The 21,651-nt window shown below is 36.6% G+C and overlaps 1 protein-coding gene across 1 annotated transcript in view; it reads right to left on the bottom strand.

Annotated features, from left to right (window-relative positions):
- Positions 1–3,198: 3,198 nt before the first annotated feature.
- ELOVL4 (ELOVL fatty acid elongase 4) overlaps positions 3,199–21,651 on the bottom strand; it is a 29,978-nt gene continuing 11,525 nt past the window's right edge. Inside the window, exons 2-6 of the mRNA XM_004610116.2 lie at positions 12,624–12,811; positions 10,909–10,989; positions 8,695–8,866; positions 7,501–7,628; positions 3,199–5,307 (exon numbers count right to left, since the gene is read on the bottom strand). Of these exons, the coding sequence (XP_004610173.1) occupies positions 5,056–5,307; positions 7,501–7,628; positions 8,695–8,866; positions 10,909–10,989; positions 12,624–12,811 (821 nt within the window). The 3' untranslated portion in view covers positions 3,199–5,055. The remainder of the gene's footprint in view (positions 5,308–7,500; positions 7,629–8,694; positions 8,867–10,908; positions 10,990–12,623; positions 12,812–21,651) is intronic.

The raw sequence follows: 21,651 nt of genomic DNA on the forward strand, positions 1-21,651 counted from the left end.
AATGGCTTTTAAGTTGGACTCATTCTGTGGAGATACTCAATTATAAGTGACCTGATGGTTGCATTGGATTATAATAATTAGAAAGATAGATATCATGTGATGCATTTCAACATGCATTTATGCTCAAAGAGAATGCCACTTTAAGGCCACTGTCACGATGAACACCACTTCACTATGATAAAAGGAACAATTTTAAATCCAAGTTGAACTTCCTCTTAAGACCAAGACCATCATTTGGTCTCCATAGGACAAGATGTCCAAGGGGCAAGGGTATGAAGCACACATGTGGACATGTTCACAATCCTTTATGTCATAAAATTAAAAGAACAAGAGAAAAACAGAAATCTCAGTTTTGGCTTTTCCCCTTGCTGGTAGAACAAAATTTTAATTTCTCATAGGACTTAGAGAAGCCTAGAATTGTAAGCCAAAAGAACATGAAGTTCAAAGTTCCAAACAGGGACCGGGAAGATGGTATTTGAGTGGTAGAGCATTTGCCTAGTCCAATACAAGGTCCTGAGTTTGATCTCCAGTACTGAATGACCCCGGGCACTACTGGGTATGGTTCCTATTTGAAATTTTTAAAAAGAGAGAGAGTTCAAACTCCTCAGATATGCACATTTAGACACATTATAACTAACATGCCAAAATTCAAGGATAAAAATCCTAAAAACAGCATGAAAAAAAGCAGTCACATATAAGGCAATATCCATAAGATTATCAGTAAATCTCTCTCCAGAAACTCCACAGGCCAGAAGGAAGTTGGTATGATATATTACACAGTGCTGAAAGAAAAAGACCTCTTAGCAAAAAAACTCATGAAGTGAGGCTATCACTTAGATTTGAAAGAGTAACAAAACTTTTAGACAAATTTAAACAAAGTTTAACTTTTAGACAACGTTAAAGAGATTTACCATCAGTAATCCAGTACTCTAAGAAATAGTTAAAGGAGTTCTATAAAAGGAAATGAAACCTATTTGGAAGTGGTAAGGAACCTAAAAATCATATAATGTGGAATAACCAACAAGTACACTTTTATTATAAAATTTATTTATTCTTGGTATCTCCACTCTGTTTAGAGAATTTTAAACTTCAGATACTGCATTTTTTTTTTTTTTGCTTTTTGGGTCACACCCAGCGATGCTCAGGGGTTACTCCTGGCTTTGCACTCAGGAATTACTTCTGGCAGTGCTTGGGGGACCATATGGGATGCCGGGGATCAAACCCGGGTCGGCCGCGTGCAAGGCAAACGCCCTACCTGCTGTGCTATCGCTCCGGCCCCAGATACTGCATTTTTCTAAATTTATTTCTAGTTCCTTTTACATAAACTGCTTCTCTCTATTCAAAGTGCATATAAATTGTTATATTTTCCATTCCATCACTATAGTCATAATTTATAGTCAAAATAATATAGACATTTAGTATTATTTTATATAAGTATTATCAATTTTTTACTCAAATCTGAATTATTTTCTTTTAAGAACAGGTCATGATGTCTTATCTTTCCTTGAATAATTTTGTATTGTACCTCCAGAATATTTTAGATATACTATCCTGGGTCTCTAGGTTCTATTTTATTCCTATGACAAAAATGTTGTTTTTCAAAACAATACAAAAATGTTATTTTCAGATTATAGCTCAGAATCAATCTGCAAAGTCTGTCTCAAATTTCTTTCTCTTTCTTTTTGGGTTGCACCTTGCAATGCTCAGGGGTTACTCCTTACTCTGCACTCAGGAATTGCTCTTGGTGGTGCTTGGGGAACCATATGGGATGCCGGGGATTGAATTGGGTCAGCCATGTACAAGGCCCAACCTGCTATACTATAACTCCAGCCCCGAGCTCAAATTTGTTATTTTATCACTGATTTGGATGCTTTATTATGACCTGTGCAATTTAGAAGTCAGTAAATTATATCTGTGCATATAACTCTGAATATGCATAGTAAACATACAATTTTTAGTAAACTTTCCACTATTCTTGCTTCCTAGCTAACTGCTAAAGTCAGATATTTCTAATCATCATTCTTCACATACATGATTGTTAGTTTTAAGTATTTTAGATGCCAAAACAGTAAAGACAGAAAAGCAAAGGAATAACATAGTGCTATAATATACTATTAAATACTTTAGTTTTTAAAAGATGTCCTTTGGGGGCCCTAGAGAGATAATACAGTGGGCAAGGCTTTGCCTTGCATGCAGCTGACCCTAGTTCAATCCCTGAAAGCCTTATGGTTCCCTGAGGCCTGCAAAAAGTTATCCCTGGGCTCAGAGCCAGGAGTAAGCCCTAAGCACCACCAGGTGTGGCCCCAAACAAACAACAAAAATATGTACCTTTTGATTCACAGCAGTATCTTTTCCCCATGATCAATTTAAGAAAATAGATTATGAGGAACTTACAATTTACAATCCTACTATGATTTGCAGTGTTTGGAAATGAAGACTATGTTTCTATTTCTCTTTTTTCACGACTGTTCTTAATTTCACTTTCATCTACCTAAAATACTCAAGACTATACATGGATTCCTCAGAAACCACATTATGGACTTTTTTTAAAATTAAAGCTTAGGGGCTGGAGCAATAGCACAGCAGGTAGGGCATTTGCCTTGCACATGGCCGACCCGGGTTCGATTCCCAGCATCCCATATGATCCCCTGAGCACTGCCAGGAGTTAATACCTGAGTGTATGAGCCAGGAGTAACCCCTGTGTATTGCCAGGTGTGACCCAAAAAGCCAAAAAAAAAAAAATTTAAAGCTTAATTTTTGAAATGATAGATGTAGGAATAATTTAGAAAAAATAGCATTTTTTGTCTGAATTCTCTTTAATCTGCCTAGATTACAAAGACAATTTTTTTTTTGCTTTTTTGGGTTACACCCGGCGATGCTCAGGGGTTACTCCTGGCTCTGCAGTCAGGAATTACCCCTGGAGATGCTCAGGGGACCATATGGGATGCTGGGAATCAAACCCGGGTTGACTGCGTGCAAGGAAAATGCCCTACGCGCCATGCTAAGGCTCCAGCCCCTACAAATACAATTTTTAATGTGAAAATAAGCCACCATTAAAACTGAGCCTTTTTACTGGAAATCTGAGATAATCACATAGTTGTTTCTTTTCTACTTAGAGTGGGAGCAGAAAAGAAATTTGAACAGTAGTTGAACAAATAAGCATCTAATTTGTATTACAATAAAATGATTAACAAAAAATAATTTTCCCATAGCAGTATATTTATTGTGCTGAAATCAGGTAGCAGGGGATAGATAGTTCTGGGGAAATCAATACAGAATATTCACAAAGATTTACAATTCTCTAGTCATAACAAACTGAGCAGCAAAAACAAAAGTACTGAATTCTCTTAGATGAAACTATTATGTAATTTAAATTATTCTTATGACTGCATGCTTTTGGGGGGGCAAAGTATGTAAATTTCATATACAATAAATATCTTACAGAATGTTCTGAAAGAAGTTGTCTGAACAAGAGTTTTACATCTTGCACACACAGTTCTGACATGTTGAGATATTTAGAATTATTCATGCTTTTCTGGCCACATATTCTGTCTATAATGATCCCTGTGCAAAATCTCCTATGATTTAGCCTACGCAATATGACACAGCACAAATTCTACCTCTTAATATATTTCTAGTCATCAATCTTCATTACTTGAAATACTTCATCTTTAAGAGGAAATTTAATTTTATCATTTTGACAACTCTCACTTTTATTCACTTTGTGTCTCAACAAGTAACACCTTGTAACAATCAAGCACTGAATTTCATGATCTTTAGCACCAAGGAGTCAGGAATATTGCACCAAAATAGGTTTATACTTCACATCGAGTTAATAAATAAGATCCTTCAACTTTATCACAAGGAAAATATCGCTTTAAAATTAAACACTTTAAAAGAGGAGAGTTTCACAGGACAGTTTGGTGTATGTTATTTGTAAAAAAGCAGGGAAAATGCTAATGTATCAGAAAGTCAGTATTAAAGGTTACATCAAAGGACTCCTTGATTTTTTTAAATTAAAATTTATTTAATTTTAAACGTGTTTTTCCAACAGAAGAGGTAGGTATTATTTCCACACGTGAAAAAAAATCAGTAACAGCCACAAATCATAACAAAGAAAGTCTGATAAAAATCAACATACTCTCTTCTAAAAGTACATAAATATAATTATTTTATGATGTTACTAATAAAGACAGAAGTTGTTTTTCATGTTCCAATCAGACAATTTTGATTTCCATAATATTACTCCTCAAAATAACTTCTCAAAGTAACATAAGTATTGAAATGCAATCGTTTCATGTTCCAATTAGACATTTTTGATTTCCATAATATTAATTTCTCAAAGTAACAGGAGTACTGAAAGGCTGCCTTTTCATCACAAAAATTGTTTACCACAGTGATTTGTGCCACAAGTCACAGGGACCTTTGGGTCACCAGAAAGGATTTTGCTGTAATTCTTATCTACACCCACACCGTCATCATCAAGCCTTTAAGAGTCTACAGAAATCAGCAGATTTAAAAATTTTTAATTACAACCAAAGGGGTATTATTCAAACAAAAGGTGGAGAGGTTAAGACTATTCCAGTCAGCAAATGAATTCAAATGTGCAAAATTTGAAGTATTTGCATTTCTTCCTTTGGATCAAAAAATGTAAAGTAACTGATAGCTGATCAGTAATTTAGCCCAAAAACTTTTTTTTTCTTCACGAAGACTGTAATTCTGTAATCACCAGCTGAACAATGGCTTTAAAAGAAACATGGAAAATCTCATGCATGCGACAAACAGATGTGAGCAAAAGGAGCGTCTCCAAAGTCACATAATGATTGCTTTGGTCTGGACAACACCAAAGCTAATAAAAAAAAAAGTTAAAATAAAAACTTCATAAATAAAATATCTGGGCACTGTATTGAACACTTTACTCAGTCTAAGTTACTAATACGTAGAGCACATTTGCCTTTTTCTCCACACCCCCAACCCTCATTTGTTTCTGTTTTCCCTGAAATTTTATACGAAATGGGAGCTTCCTCACTGTCAACAGTTAAGGCCCAGTTCAATTTACTCTCCTTTTGCTTTTCCATCTTTCTGCTTCTTTTCTGATTTGCTCACACCATTTGCTGAAATACCATTCATAGCTGTTTTTCCAGTTTTCGACTTCTTCGGCTCATTGTATGTCCGGACGTAGAAGTTAAGGAAGAGGACTATGAAGCTGATGGCGTAGACAATGAGAGCCCAGTGCATCCACTTGGGGAAGGGGCAGTCAGTGTACAGAGACAGAGCCGTGTGCCCAATGGTCACGTGGAACTGAACCTAAAAGGCAAAAGGCAGGATTCACTGATTAGAAACAGTAAACAACTTCTAGTAACAGGAGCTTTAGTCTACCTGCCACACTGTCCAAAGTTGAGTACTTCTCTAACACCCACACCTGGTTCCTCATTCTGGACACTACTCAAATGCTATACCCTCAGCAGATTTCTTACATCTGGGAACTAAAGCACCCAACTGACCCTTTCAATTCCATTTAGCAGTTTTGTGTGAGATTGTTTCTTTGTCAGAGTTTGAACTACCAGAAACAGTCTTCTGTAGCTGCTGATTTCAGCTTTTCAGGAGAACGTCATTCCAGAGCAGACAGCTCTGTTAACTGGGGTCCTTAACAGGGATCCTAGAATCAATAAATAGATACTGAATAATGCTCCCTAATGAGAAGCATTATCAAGCAGAATAGCTGGATTGCAGTCTCTTCAGTATTTGTTCTCTTTCCACATATTAGAGTTATTTCTTTCTACAAAATTGTTGGCAAGTTGGCAAATGAATTGAAAATCAACTGACCACAACTGTTCATTATTTGTTTCCTACATAATAGCAGATAGGTAAATATGCATTTGAATTAACACTATCTCTTTAAAATCTAAACATTTTGGTAAAATTTAGTAGCTAGTTAAGAAAAAACACAAAACTCCCAAATCACTTATATTCTGATTTTTGAATTAATGATTCTCGAATTCTAAATTTCCTAGTGTTACCAAGGGTTAACTTTTCACAGAATCAACTTACATTATTGTTGTGAGAATTGCTTTTTTAAAAATACTCTTTACAAAATGACTGCCCTATTTGGGAGAATAATTATAGTTTCTCTTTTAAAATTATTATTACTGATATTTAGCATTATCTTATGCTAATAATTTATTTCATGTAAATCCAAAATTATTTCACACTGAACAACTTTTAAGGCAGCCCAGGGTAAAATCAAGATTTTAAAGAATTGGCAGTTCACAATGGTTCTTAGAAGCTGCCTCATTGAAAAAGGATGTGTGCATGACTGAGATGAGCAGAGTCAAGAAGAGTCAAATGTAAGCTCTGAAAAAAGCAGAAATAGCTCATGCAATTTCTGTTACCTCTTCATTTCCTTCATATATTTTACTAAATACTAAAGAAAAATAAATGACACAAACTGTATAAACAGCTTACACCAAACACTAGAGGTAGTTTCCTGTAGTCTTTCAGATACAAATGAATCCTTCACACCCAGCATTCCCCAGAAGTTGTGAGTCCTGTTTGGTTAGCCAACTGTTTGGCAACTTAAAGCTGAGATGGACAGTATTTCCAAATGTGACTGCACTGATAACACCGTGTACATGCTATGATTAAAGCAAATTATAATAAATGCCAAGGTCTGAAAAATAGCTACCAGGTTTGTTTTAGATATCCAGTTGATTATTAGGCTTGAGCATAGCTCTGAGTGTGATACCAATGCTACAAAAAGTCCTCTTCGGGTGTTAATTTTTTTCTGGCCTAACGATTAGAATTTGAAAGTACCTAGCTCTGCTTTCTAAGAATGTGGGGTAGGAACTCTTCCCTGGTCTTTATTTTTCCCCTTTATCTCACCCTTCTTTAGCTTAATTCCTTTGCTTCAATTTCTATATTCTAGGGGGCCAGAATGACAGTATAGTGAGCAGGATGCCACCCCCAGGACCTCATACAGTCCACAGAATCCTGCCAGGAGTAATTCTTGAGCACAGAGCTAGTAGTAAGCCCTGAGCATATCTTGGTGTAGCACCCAATTTTTAAACACTTATATTCTAGATGTACAACATAGGTTAATAAGTACTGAAAAATGGAATATAAAACAGAAAATTCAAGAAAGGATAAAATTAAAGGAAGTAACACACTGAGAGGAAAAATACTGTAACATTTTTCCAGTCACAAGAGTTAATGTACTTTGTGGTATGTTAAGGTCATAAATCTAGTTCAAAAGAGTAATTCTCTGATCAAGGAAAAAACTATGTCTGACCTTTTAAAATATATTTGAAACACCAATGGCTATGACTTGTAGGCTGATGAATAGAGAACTCAGTACCAAGAAGTCTCAACTTCCACAATTGGAGCAAGTCAACATTATAGTGAAAACTGTCCAAAATGACATTGTTGCTTTCCCATGAATAAATTTAGCAGTTTCATGATGCATCAGAAGAAATTTTAGAAGCATTTAGAAGCATGACTCACCAGCTGCAGCATGGTCAGGTATCGTTTCCACCAAAGATACTTCTGAATCCAAGGGCCAAGTGCAGTCAGCCCATAGTATGAGTACATAATCACGTGAATGAAGGAATTCATCTGGGCTCCGAAAAATGCTTTAGGGAAAACAAGAAAAATGGTAAGATAGAGAAAATGTGTCAGGGAATAAACCATTTGAACATAAATTAATCTACATCATTTTCTAACGTTTAATCTTGAGTACAAATCGGGGAGGAAAAAAATTATAATGTAGTAGTGGCACAATGTTAAAGTCTTCTCTTCCTATCTTGCAGGTATTTTAAAAGTTTAGGAATTATCATACAGATATAGGTTCTCTTCAAAAACCAAGAGCTAGAGAAGAGGGAAGTTTTTTGGTGGGTACCCCACTAGCTTAAGCAGACCCTAATATGTAAGTAATGACTACCATAATTTTCATTCTATTATTCTTGGGGGGGAAAAAGGTCAGGGAACATAAAAGCAAATTTATAAATGTCTGATGGCTGCCTTTAAATGTAACAAAATATGTACCTAGAATAAAACTAAACTAACTTATTAGGTTTTTACATCATCTTAAAAGAAAAAAAATCAAGATAAACTATGAAAATGATATGTGCCCAGTTTCCTCATCAGAGGAATATTCTGTTTCTAACTCAGTGATACTATGAATCATCTTTAATCTACAGGAACCTAAAAAATTGGAGGCAGAAACGGCCTGACCCAAGTATGATTCTAGATTCCTTTTAATATTAAGCAGCATTTTATGCAATTTCCTTTGAGTAAAAAACAACACAAGCTTATTAAAGTCTCCTTTAGAATGGGAGTGAGTTTGGACTAAAGATGAAGTCTTCACACGCTGGAGTTACATTTTGGTATTGTTTAGATTACAATCATTAAAAAAGCTCCATATCAAAATACTATTTACTACATTAGATTTAGTTTGTGCTAATCTCTAGGACAATTTTTTATGTGTTAAAGAAATCATGTATTTTAAAAAAAAGGCTTTACTGCCTTCAATTTTTTTTTAAAAACGGAAACACCTAAGATAACTATGAAAGTAAATTAAATTATAAAGAAACAAAAATTTCTAGGTGCTCATTAGTTTTAGTTATTTTAAAAAAAAATATTCAAGATCCAGTACATTTACACAACTTAACACATGCTGATGCTTCTGAAAATGCTCACCTTGACCCCCTGCGACCCACTTAATTCCAATCCACCACAACGTAAACATGGTACAGTGATGATATACATGAAGGAAAGAAACTTGGTTGTTTTTCTTCCTCAAAATAAAAAACACTGTGTCCAAATATTCAATTCCTTTAGATACAAAATACCACCAAAGCGCAGCAGCTATCTGTTTAACAGAAAGGAAAAGAAAGTTATAAGCACCAGAAATACTACCACACCACATGATTTTTGATTCACTGTACATAGATATAAATTATCTTGGCTGCACAAAATGCACCAAGGCATGAAATTCATTTTTGTCCAGGAGGGTGTGAAACCTAATCATCTATCAATAGAGAAAAATGGGAGAGCCCAAAGTTGTATATAACAGTGTCAACAATTTACAGAAAAATCTCAGCCTGTTATGAAGCCGAATATCACAAAGAACCTTGTGATATAAATGCTGGCTTCAGAGATAATAAATACACCTGAACTGCTATTTTCCAATTTTCTAGAGAAACTGAGACATTTATTTTCTAATGGTATTTCTGTTCTCAGCCTTGCCTCTATATTCTATTCATATATTTTTGCAAGTAGGTTTGTTTGCACGGCAACTATCAGATCCCTGGTTTCTGTTAGACCTTCCTCTCTCTTGGTTTAACATGTGCAGCAAAGCATCCAGTGATAGCAGTTTGCATTAATATTTAAAATGATAAACTGTAACAAAAACAACAAATAATTCCTAGGCCATAAATATAATCCTGCTTTCATAAGTCTTTCCTCTTCCTTGGCTCTTGTAAAGACAGCAGATGGTGCAGAAAGATTACATTGCAGCTTGAGATTAAGAACCCAAGGAGTCAGTGAGAGGTGACCTCTGAACAAACGTTTTAAAATATTTCATGATTCCTAATGTAATGGTAAATGAAATTCAGTTTTTTTATGTCAAACATTTCTACAGTATATATTTTATGTACACATAACAAAGAACATAGTACATAACTAAAATATATTTATAAATCTGTGTGTCTGGGTTTGGCAATAAAATTATAGAGAAAGTAAAATTCTCAGGTTCATTCACACTTGGGTGTTATAGAGTTGATGTCCAATACACATTTGCTGAGTTAATAGAACTAACAATGGCAAAGAAAAGAATAATAAATCATCTAATGAGGAAATAATGATATGAGCATAAAATAGTAAGAACATTATATGGTTTTTGTTGTTGTTTTGAGGTTTTGGGGGGCTGGGGGTACACAGCAGTACTCACGGATTACTCCTGGTTCTGTGCTCAGGGATCACTCCTGGAAGTTCTCAAGGGACCATATGAGGAGGCTGGGAGTGAACCTGGGTGGGCTGCATGCAAGGCAAACACCCTACCCACTGTACGATTTCTACAGCCCCTATTCAATTTGGTTCTTATTTTTACATTGATCAAACCCAATGTCATAAAACTATGTTTTCTAAGGTAATATCTACATATTGGTCCTACACACACCACATATAAGACATACGCATGTGTGTATCTTATAATTTATCTTAGAATTTTTATTTTTGCTTTGGGGGTCACACACAGTGGTACAGGGCTTACTTGTGGCTCTTCACTCAGGGATCACTGCAGGCAGGGCTCAAGTGACCATATGAAATGCTAGAAACTGCACCTGGACCAGCTGTATGCAAGGAAAGCACCCTACCCTCTGGGCCAATGCTCTAGCCCTGTTTTATAATTTTTAATATGAACCACAGCATAAAAAAGTAGTTCAATAGCTAAGATTACTATTTTTTCCACTTGAATAAAAGTGATTCTATTGATGTATATGACTGAAAAAAAACTTATCATTGTATTACTAATGATTTATTTTCTGTAAAAACCATAAAAATTGAGTGTACCTTTACAAATTGTGTTATAATTTGCTAAACATTAGTCTAATACGTAGATTTTTGTAATAAATATATTTCTTGACCAAATACAAAAATCTAAAATATTAATTTATAATAAACATGGAATTTTAAAATGTTCATTCATACCAAAAAATAACAAGTAACAAGAAAAGTATGGATTTTCATTTATGTACTTTTAAACAAAATCAAAGATTTACTGACTCAGACCAATCCTGCCTACTTTTACTATTATACTAAAGTAATGCACAATTTTATATAAAATAACCACAGATTTAGGCTTGTAAAATTAAGTTCACTTCTATTGATAAACAGCATTTTTAATGTACTTACCCTAACTTCATGAACATTGTCAGAATAATCCACACTCTGGCAAATATAACTATATCCTGCATTGTAAGATCCCATGAATAACTGTGAGAAGAAAGGGAATAACATTTAAAAATTAGTAACTAGAGCATTAAAAACATTAAATCTAAAATGAAACCTTTCATATCATTTTAAAAATTGTTGTGTAGAAATTTTCAGGTATGTTGCATATCTAATTTGTTGGAGCTTCTACAAGTTACTGTCAAATTTTTAAAGCTTAAATATAAATTTAAAATCACAGGTAACTTTTAGAAAACATTAACTCTACTTCATAATATTAAGAGAATTTTCATTACTATGGGACAGATACAATAGTTTGATTTCTAAACTTGACCTAGAGTGACTTATTTCTAATAAATTGGGCAAAACATACAAATAAATTAAAATTTGTTTTATGAAGCTAAATTCTGAAGGGTATCAACTAAAGTTCGTTAAAGGGTGGGAATAATGCTTGTATTTATCATTAGTTCTTTTCCTTAGGATTACACAAGATTTTAATGAGGAAATCTCTTGGGAAAAATTTTCTCATCATTTTATTAATTAAAATATGGCAAAGTTATGGGAGCTGAAGCAATAGTACAGCGGGTAGGGCGTTTGCCTTGCACGCGGCCGACCCGGGTTCGATTCCCAGCATCCCATATGGTCCCCCGAGCACTGCCAGGAGTAATTCCTGAGTGCATAAGCCAGGAGTAACCCCTGTGCATCGCTTGTTGTGACCCCCCAAAAAATAAATAAGTTTAAAAAATATATATGGCAAAGTCAATCCACCTTTAGTATTTCCTTTCATAAAATCATGGACCATTTGCCCCCTACAAAGACACAGCTGTGTAACAGTTAACTCATTTTAGTTTCAACCAAAAATACAGTAAGATGTCACAAAAGTCATAGTATTTAACATGAAGTCGGCATTTTAAATCTGCATACTCTGATCAGTTACGAAATCTGATTATTACAGAACAAAGTTTTTAAAACAAAAACAAAAACTCTGCTGCTGCCTAATATGTACCAAACTCTATGGGGAAAACATTTTCTCTTATCTGTGATACCCTATAAAATGGGGAATTTTATAGATGGGGAAAATGAGAACTCAGAGAAGTTAAGTAACTTTTAAAGTCAGCTAATAAGAGTAATTTTACCTTTTTTTAAAAAAAAAAATAAAGGGCTGTGCTGGAGCCATGCCCCATACTGCTGGGGCGTTACTCCCAACAGTACTTGGGGGACCATAAAGTACTGGAGAGTAAACCAGCAACAGTTGTTAGCAAGGTAAGCACCTTAACGCCCCGCACTGTTTCTCCAGACCATAAAGGTTATTTTAGGATCTGTCTGCTTCAAACTTTCATTTTTTTTTTAACCAGTGAGAGTAACCTCAGGGTTCAAAGACAGAAGGAGCCCCCAGCACTGGCACTGGATATGGTCCGAAAACAAAACAAAAAAGTTCAAACTAAAATTTCCATTTTAGAGCCAGAGAGATCCTTGAGCACAGAGCTAGGAGCCTGATGAGCACGGCTGGACATAGCCCAAAAAAATAACTCATATTTTATGGATGCTTTAAATTTCTGCTATTCATGAATAGAAAATGTGAGTAATTTGGTATATCACACAATGGTTTTTACATATGCTTATGTTTTAATTTCCAGTAATTCAGGAGGATGATAACAACAACACTTTAATACACCTACCTCTCTGAAGATATAAAAGTTAAGCAAAACCATTCCAAAATTATAGAAAATGAGCACTAAGCGCATCTGGAAAGGTTCTCGGTCCTTCATCCATTTTGGACCCAGCCACACAAACAGAAGATAAAGAGTACTTATGCAGAGTGTAGGGACCGGAGACTGCATCAGAGGCCAATCTTCTACTCGTTTATCTACAGACAGAGCAAGAGAGCACAATGTTCATTAAGCAATAGTATTCACACATGGCATAAAAAAACAAAGAAATGAGACCAATTCTTTTGAGTAGTTTTTGAAACCAAAACTTCATTAGATATGGTACATACACGTCCCAAATATGTCTTATAAAGAACCTAGGGAACAAAGACAAAGAATATAGCTCACTGGAAATACAGAACAAGCTTGAAATGAAAAATGAATGAGAGATTTCCGGAGCAGACAGTAAATGTCAAAAAGCAAAGGAGAAATTATATCTGCACAAGTATGTTCATTGCAGCCTTGTTCACAATAGCCAGAATCTGGAAACAACCGGAGTGCTTGAGAATAGACCACTGGTTAAAGAAACTTTGGTACATCTACACAATGGAATACTACGCAGCTGTTAGGAAAGATGAAACCATGAAATTTGCTTATGAGTGGATGGTCACGGAGAGTATCATGCTGTGAAATGAGTCAGAAAGAGAGGGACAGACATAGAAGGAATGCACTCATTTGTGGAATATAAAATAACATAATATGAGACTGACACCCAAAGCCAGTAGAGACAAGGGTCAGGAAGATTGCTCCATGGTTGGAAGCCTTGTCTTATGAGTTGGGGGAGAAGGCAGCTGGGATGGAGAAGGGATCACTAAGTTAGTGATGATTGGAGGGATCATTCAGGATGGGAGATGTGTTCTAAAAGTAAAGGACCAAATGTGATAGCCTCTCAGTATCTATATTGCAAACCATAATTCCAAAAGCAGAGAGAGAGAGTATGGGGGAAATTGTCTGCCACAGAGGCAGGGGGAGGGTTGGGATGGGGAGATTGATGGTGGAAAATGTGCACTGGTGGAGGGGATGGGTGTTCAATCCACTCAAACATCAACGCTTTGTAACTGTATCTCACAGTGACTCAATTTTTTTTTTTTTTTTTGCTTTTTGGGTCACACCCAGCGATGTTCAGGGGTTACTCCTGGCTTTGCACTCAGGAATTGCTCCTGGCAGTGCTTGGGGGACCATATGGGATGCTGGGGATCAAACCTGGGTTGGCCGTGTGCAAGGCAAACGCCCTACCCACTGTGCTATCGCTCCGGCCCCCGATTCAATATTTTTTTTTAAAAAAAGGAAAGTAAATGTCTTTTTTTCTTCATTTTATGTTTGTTTTTGGGCCACACCTAGTGGTGCTCAGGGCTTACTCCTGGCTCCGTGCTCAGGAATTACTCTCAGTGGTGCTTGGCGAATCATATGGGATGCTGTGGATCAAAACCAGGTTGGCCATATGCAAAGCATATGCAGTGCCCACTGTACTATTGTTATGACCCTAGAAAGCAAATGTTTTAAGGAGAAAACTGTCTTCAATAACATGACAAATTCTGTACAGCAGGTAGGTCACTTGCCTTGCATGTGGCCAACCCAGGCTCAATTCCCTGAGCCCTGCCTAGAGTCATTCCTGAGCACAGAGTCAGGAGTAACCCCCGAGCCTTGCCAGAAGTGGTCCAAAAACTTAAACACAACAAAAAAACAAACATGATAAATTCTATCACTGCAGTTTGGAAGTCGAACCATTCTATGCCTTACATATGAAAGAATGAGTGAGATAAAGAAGTGCTGGTAGAAGCCATTCCATGGAGTATTTTTGGATAGTAATGACCAGAGCATATTTATCTTTGGGGGATTAAGATCATTGAAGTTCTATAATCTACCAAAAATTTTCTAGACTTTTTTTCCTTGAAAACTACTCCATTATTTTGGCCCATATAACCAATGTATATGCTTTTCCCTAAAACTGTAAATAATTTCTCTTATGTACATGTAAATATGCAATATTTAAGGTTTGAGGTTTGTGTATGTGTTTTGGGGTCACACTCAATAGTGCTCAGGCCTTACTCCTTGCTCTGTGCTCAGGGATCACTCCTGGTTGTTCTTGGGGATCATATGTAGTGCTAAAATCAAACAAGGGTCAGTGGCTAACAAGAAGTGCCTTACCCAGTACTCTCTTTAGTCTAGTATTTCAGTGTATTTGAAATACCTATTAATTGTCATCTATACAATCCTAAATTAATTTTAACAGTAGAACTTTCTCTACTGTAAAATTTAAAACATTTAAAATTTAAAACATTTGCCACTTTGAAATATTTCTAAGAGAAATCTAAATAGACATGGGACTAACAAAACTCAATTTTCTCATAAATTATAAAAACATATTAAAACTAATTTTTCTGTTTCTAACAGACAAAAGCCTTAAATGTTGGAAATCAAGTGCCTAGTTTATTTTTCACATAAAAATACACAATTTGAGGAATATAATGTTTTAGTTAAAAAAAATTCTATCAGCCAGTTTCTAAAATCAAGAGTATATGAATTTAACTCAGTTGTTTATTACAGTGTCCTCTTATTTAAATAGTGCCAGTTTTACTAAAATTATGTACACAAAATAACTCTGGATTAGATCATTATGTTTCAAAATACTTCGTTTCAGGGCCAGAGAGGTAGAGCACTTGCCTTGGATCTGACTGACAGAGGTTCAGTTCCTGGCACCCCAAACACCAGGTCCCCCAAATCCTGCCATAAGGAATCCCTGAGCAGAGTCAGGAGTGAGCCCTTGGAGTGATAGCACAGTGTATAGGGTGTTTGCCTTGCACGCGGCTGACCCGGGTTCGATTCCCAGCATCCCATATGGTCCCTGAGCACCGCCAGGAGTAATTTCTGAGTGCAGAGCCAGGAGTAACCCCTGTGCATTGCTGGGTTTGACCCAAAAAGCAAAAAAAAAAAAAAAAGTGTGAGCCCTGAGCACTGCCGTATGTGGCTCTGAAACTGTCCCCCACAAAATTGGGCAAATTATTTGGGAAAAAATAATCAAGAACAACCAACTTTATTTCATAGTTCACAGAGAAGGCTATTATCTAAAGCATGAACATTATGGCTATATTCAAATGAAAACATATTTCAGAGTTAAAGATAAACTAAAATATTTAAAAGATGGGGGAAAGAGAGAGAGGGAGAGAGTGAGAAGGAGAGAGAGAGAGAGAGAGAGAGAGAGCGAGAGAGAGAGTACACAACCCTCTCACAAAGATAGAGTGTTCTGGAAAATGAGCAGTGCCCTTCGTGGAAAGCACTACACATCATGGTCTTACTGCTATATCATTCCCTTTAGTGTCATCAGTCAGCCTGCTACAAACATATCTTTCTGTATCCAAGCCTCCAAAACATGCTATAATTATCTAATGCTTCTTTATAGTATAGTTTTTTTAAAAAATATAATGTCTCTCCTAAACTCTAGTCCTGCTCTCCTCAAATCATAACTTAGAGGAGTTCTAGCCCCAAGTTTTTACCATGAGATAGAAAACTAAAAGCAAAAGGGCTCTGCTACGGGGTACCACATATGTATAATGACTGGAAGCTGAGCTCATCTGTAGGAGATTCTCATTTCTAACATCATAACTCTTTCTTATCACACAGGGAATTAGAAGATTCTAATGTAAATTCTAAAGTGGTCAAAATATTTCCCTGAAATTGAGAACCAATATTTTTTAATGGCATAAGCAACTATACCAGTTATTTGCTCATTCAACAGAGAAATTTAGAATAAAAATGGGAGAAAACTAGAGAAAGAGAGAGGTAGGGGGAGGGGAGGAGGAAGAGAGAGGAGGAGCAGGGGAAGGGAGGGAAGAGAAGAGGGGAGAAAGACAAGCTGCCCATTTAAAACACTGGCGGAGGTAAAAGGCCAGATGGAAAGGTAAAATGTGGGATGAAGGAAGAACTGAAGGAAGCATCCTCTGTTCCTCAGTGAAACCCGGCAGTACAGTTACTGATACTCAACATTTCCTCAATGTCCAGCAACCTTTTCCCATGAGTCTCCTCTATGTTGAATCTAAATGGCTTTCTTCAGGAAAAAAAAAATAAAGTCCTCACATCTATGCTCAAAAATGCAAGTCTAGCATTCATTTAAGGACATGTTTCACACCATATCTTCTCAAATTAGCTCTTCCAGGTCACAAGGGCCAGAGAGAGATAAAACATTCCACCTCCAAAGCTTACTCTGGAAGTTGTAACTGCCGCAACCTGCACTACAGCATAACACCTCCCACCTCTCGGGAATATCTGCATGAAACTTCTACACGCCTTTGCAGCTGAGCTTACTAAATTTATCTGCATTAATAGTTCCTTTAGTATTTCCATCAAGATTCTTATATCCTGCATTTTTATATGTCTCACTCTCCACTATGAAATATATAACACACAGTCACATGAATATATATGGGATCATATCTTTATAAAGATAAAGGTCATGTGTTATAAGTTTCCCCCATCATAAACTTGTAAAAAAAGGAAGGCTTTTATAGTAAAGAAATCCCAGGTGTTATATGTCTTTTATATAACCTAAAAATAATGAATTAACCAATTTTTCATTAATTTAAAGGTTATAATAACATTTACACTGCCTTTCTTCTGTGCACAATGTGGTTATGTTGTTTTGCTTCCCTCCCCCCCAATATTACTTAGAAACAGCTTACATATATGATAATGTGTACAATCATGAGATTTTAAGCATACTGTAAAGTTATTACTACAGTAGGCTGAGACAGCACTTTCCCATGTAGATACAATAAAAAAGATGGTGGTGGAGGCGCTGGACATGGAAGGGGGAGGAGGAAAAGAGAAAAGATCCTATCCCGAGGATATAAGAACACTCTCAAAAGGGCATATGCACACCATCATTCATTGCTGCACTTAATACAATAGCCAATATATGGAATCAACCTAGATTTCCAACAACAGATGAATGGATAATGAAAATGTGATGTACATGTACACAATGGAATACTATGGAGCTTCAAGGAATGATGAAATCATGCAATTTGCTGCAATCTGGTTGGAACAGGAAGATAACATGTTGAGTGAAGCAAGTCAGATGAAGAAAGACAAACACAGGATGATCTCACTTATCTGTGGTATATAAAATCCTGGATGAGGAATGTACTGCAGTTAAGGGGGGGTGGGATGCTTAGATCACCTTGACCCTAGTGTTTATAGAGGAGAACAAAGAAGGAAAGAAATCAGGTGGGAAGAAAAGAATGGGAAGTCGTAGGTGAACAGGCATCAGGGCTTCAGTTTTACGGTGATATGAGTGAGTGATATAACCACATATCAAAACACAGACAACAAAACTGAACACAAGAGGTCTAAGCTGCAACCTCTGAAACTCTGTAACCTAACTGTCAAATTGACAGGTAGGGATAGAAGGGAGGGAATATGGGAACACTGTGGTGGGATTGGTGTTGAAATATTATATGCCTAAAACTCAACTATCAATAACTTTGTAAATCACAGTTCTTTAATAAAAATATTTTTTAAAAAATTAAGAAGTGATTTTAAGAAGAAAGAAAATATTCTTAGAATAAGAACTCTTAGAATTTACTCTCAACAGTCTTTGTCGCATAGCAATGCTACTTATAGCCAACATGTTGCGTCTTATATCCCTAGTACTGAGTTTTCTTATAATTGAAAGTCTGCACACTTGACTCACCTCCCTCCACTGCCCTTTCCCTCAACCTCCACTTCTGGTAACCACAGTCTGGTCTTTTTTTGTTTGTTTGTTTGTTTGTTTGTACTTTGGGTCATACTCAGTGATGCTCAGCAGTTACTTCTGGCTCTGCACTCAGAATTACTCCTGGCGGTGCTTGGGGGACCATATGGGATGTCGGGGATCGAACCCAGGTTGACCACATGCAAGGCAAATGCCCTACCTGCTGTACTATCACTCCGGCCCCAGTCTGATCTCTTTTACTATGAGTTTGCGTTTTCTTTTTTCTTTTTAATAGCATGTTTTAAAAATAAATGATACACTCTATATATCTGTCATACTAAACACAAATGTAAATTATACATGGAGAGTGAAAGAAGATACACCCTTAGTATTCTGTGAATATTCCAACCCTATATATATGGTTTAAATATTGGCCTGAACCCTATTTCTCTTGTCACTACTGAAGTCAAATTTTGTCACTAAGATCCAAGTAAATTTTACTTAATAGTCTTAATAACTCTCTATTTTAAAAGCTTCGGGGTGGGAATCAAGATGACACAAATACAGACTAGTCCATCTGTTTGTCAAATTGTCTTATTTTATATTTTATACTATTAATATATTTATTAGCATGTTTATGCCTTCATGTCATAATGATTTTGATCTCATTTAAGGCCTATTTATTAGAAATTTTAAGCCATTCCTCTTACACATAAACCTTTAACTAGAGTTGTAGAATTGTAGAAATGATCTCTCAGAACTGAGATTCAGTGAAGTCAAGAGACTTTTTAGAGAAGGTGGAGGAAGAGCCTCATGGAACCTAATGGTTATTCAAGAACCACTCAGTCATCATGCCCATTAATTTTAAGGTATACACTGCCCGACAACTTCTTCCTAAATTCTAGGTATAAATGATACCTATAATTCTGTAGGACAGAATTCTGACTATCACTCATGTTCTTCCAAGGGAAAGAAAATCAGAGAATAAAGTGTCCTTGAAGAAAGAACAGAAGATACTCAAACCAATCTCACACTCTCAAAGGTGCTGTATCTGGCAGACCTGGTCTAGGATCACAAATGCTCTGGAAGCCAAAGCACAGAGTAGTGGGGAAGGACAAAAGATGCCTAGCCTTCGGAAAAAAAAAAGAAGTCTCGTTGAAGTCTCGTCAGCAGAGCAAAGAGATTTCTTCCTTATTTCCTGAACACAAAATTAGAACCAATAAAATCTTTAGAAAGAAAAACTATCCCTAAATTCAGAAATTTTAAACTACTAGGTCTTCTGTTTCGGCCCCAAGAAACAGAAACGGGCTGGAGCGATAGCACAGCTGGTAGGGCGTTTGCCTTGCACGTGGCCAACTCTGGTTCAATTCCTCCGCCCCTCTCCTGGCAAGCTACCGAGAGTATCCTGCCCGCAGGGCAGAGCCTGGCAAGCTACCCGTGGCGTATTCCATATGCCAAAAACAGTAACAAGTCTCACAATGGAGACATTACTGGTGCCTGCTCTAGCAAATCAATTTATAACAGGATGACAGTGCTACAGTGCTACAGGTCTTTCTCTAAGTAAGGAGAACTTAGATGAAAGTAAGATGAAAACTCTCTCCTACTTTAAACAAACCTGAAAACCATAATACAGCAAAATAAACTCAGGAGCAAGACTTTAAGAAAAAGAAATACAAGTTCAAATTACAGACACAAATGGGCTAACTCCTTTTTGGGAAATAGTATCCATTTAGACCAATTGAAATTTCATAAAGCTTATTCTAGATAGAATTAACTTATCCAAACATCTCAGTGTGGCCAGCAAATTTTATGCATTGCAAGGGCACAACTGTATGTTTGTCAAGACTCAAAAGCTGAAAGGACTCACGCAGGGCCAGAGCACTTGCTTTGCATGCCAGGAACCTACGTCCAATACCCAGCCCCATACGGTTGCCCAGGCACTGCCAGGAGCAGCCTCTGAGCACTGCTGGGTATGGCCCAAACTACCAACAGCAAAAAGCATAAGGCTTTCACTTAATTTTACTATGTGTAAATTAGACCTTCATTAAAAATGAGAGGAAAATAACTGTTCAGCAGAAATAGAACTTTCCTTAAAGCCCTACACCAGTCGTTTTTTTTTGTCTGAGCCTGACTTACATCTTTAAAACACATGGTGGTGGGGCCAGAAGAAACTTTCCAGTGTTGGATCTCCTATCTCTTCTGAACAGAGTGATTTGGGGAAAATTTTGTTTTGTTTTGTTTTGTTTTAGCCCTGGACTTCTAAGAAATAGCAGCTATAAAATTTCCTCCCTGTTTCAATCTTTTATACTGGGAGATCAAAGTATAAAAACATCCCTTGGTGCTGCTAATGAAGAAAACTGTAAAGCTGTTTCCTTTGGTATGGGTGCGGGGGGGGGGCAGATTGGAGGAGGGAATACTAGCAGAGTATGTATGTAAGTTTTAACAGTAACTTTGGCCAAAATCACACTTTGCTAACAGTTCTACAAGCTGAATATCCACTAGAAAACTACAGATAGTTCTGGAGATCAGAGAGCAAGTACAGCAGACTTTCCTTGCATGGGGCTGACCTGGGTTCAATCCCTGGTACCCCGTATGGTCCCCCCAAGCACTGCCAGGAGTGATCCTGAGCACCATCAGGTGTGGCCCCAAAACACAGTAAAAATACCGCTAGTTTTGAATTTATTTCCTTTTGCTAAATGATAATAGGTTCTAGTCTTTGTCATGAAACTTGGCAAATACTTATATAATTTATTTTGAATAAACCTTTTTGTGGGGTTAAGTCACACCCTATGATACACAGTGATAGTTTGGAGGCTAATCTGAGCTTTGCCCTGGCACTGCCCAGTGGACCCTGGCATGTCAGAGATGGCTGCGGTCAGCCATATGCAAGAAAAGAGCCTACTCCTGTACGTCTCTCTGGCCCTTAGATACACTTTATATTTTATGTTCTCAGCTACTCCAATATATGGAAGTCTACTTTATCTTCTCTGGCTAAGAAATACCCTTTTACATTTGTTATTAATAGTTGTGTATAGGCGTTAAGAAACTTTCCTTGCATGCAGCTGACCCTAATTAAAAATAAGAGGTCAGTAATAATAATTTTTCAGTATTATTTTAAAATTTGTTATTATTAGTAGTGTATAGAGGTTAACTTTCCTTGCATGCAGCTGACCCTAATTCAATCTCCAGCACCACAGTCCCAAGCACCAGGAGGAGGGAGGAATCTCGAAGCACAGAGCCAGGAGACCATGTGTGACCCAAAAAAACAAGAGGAAAAAAAAATCACTTGACATATCTCTATAATATATA

This window comes from Sorex araneus, chromosome 4, assembly GCF_027595985.1.
Source record: "Sorex araneus isolate mSorAra2 chromosome 4, mSorAra2.pri, whole genome shotgun sequence".
Lineage (NCBI taxonomy): Eukaryota > Metazoa > Chordata > Mammalia > Eulipotyphla > Soricidae > Sorex > Sorex araneus.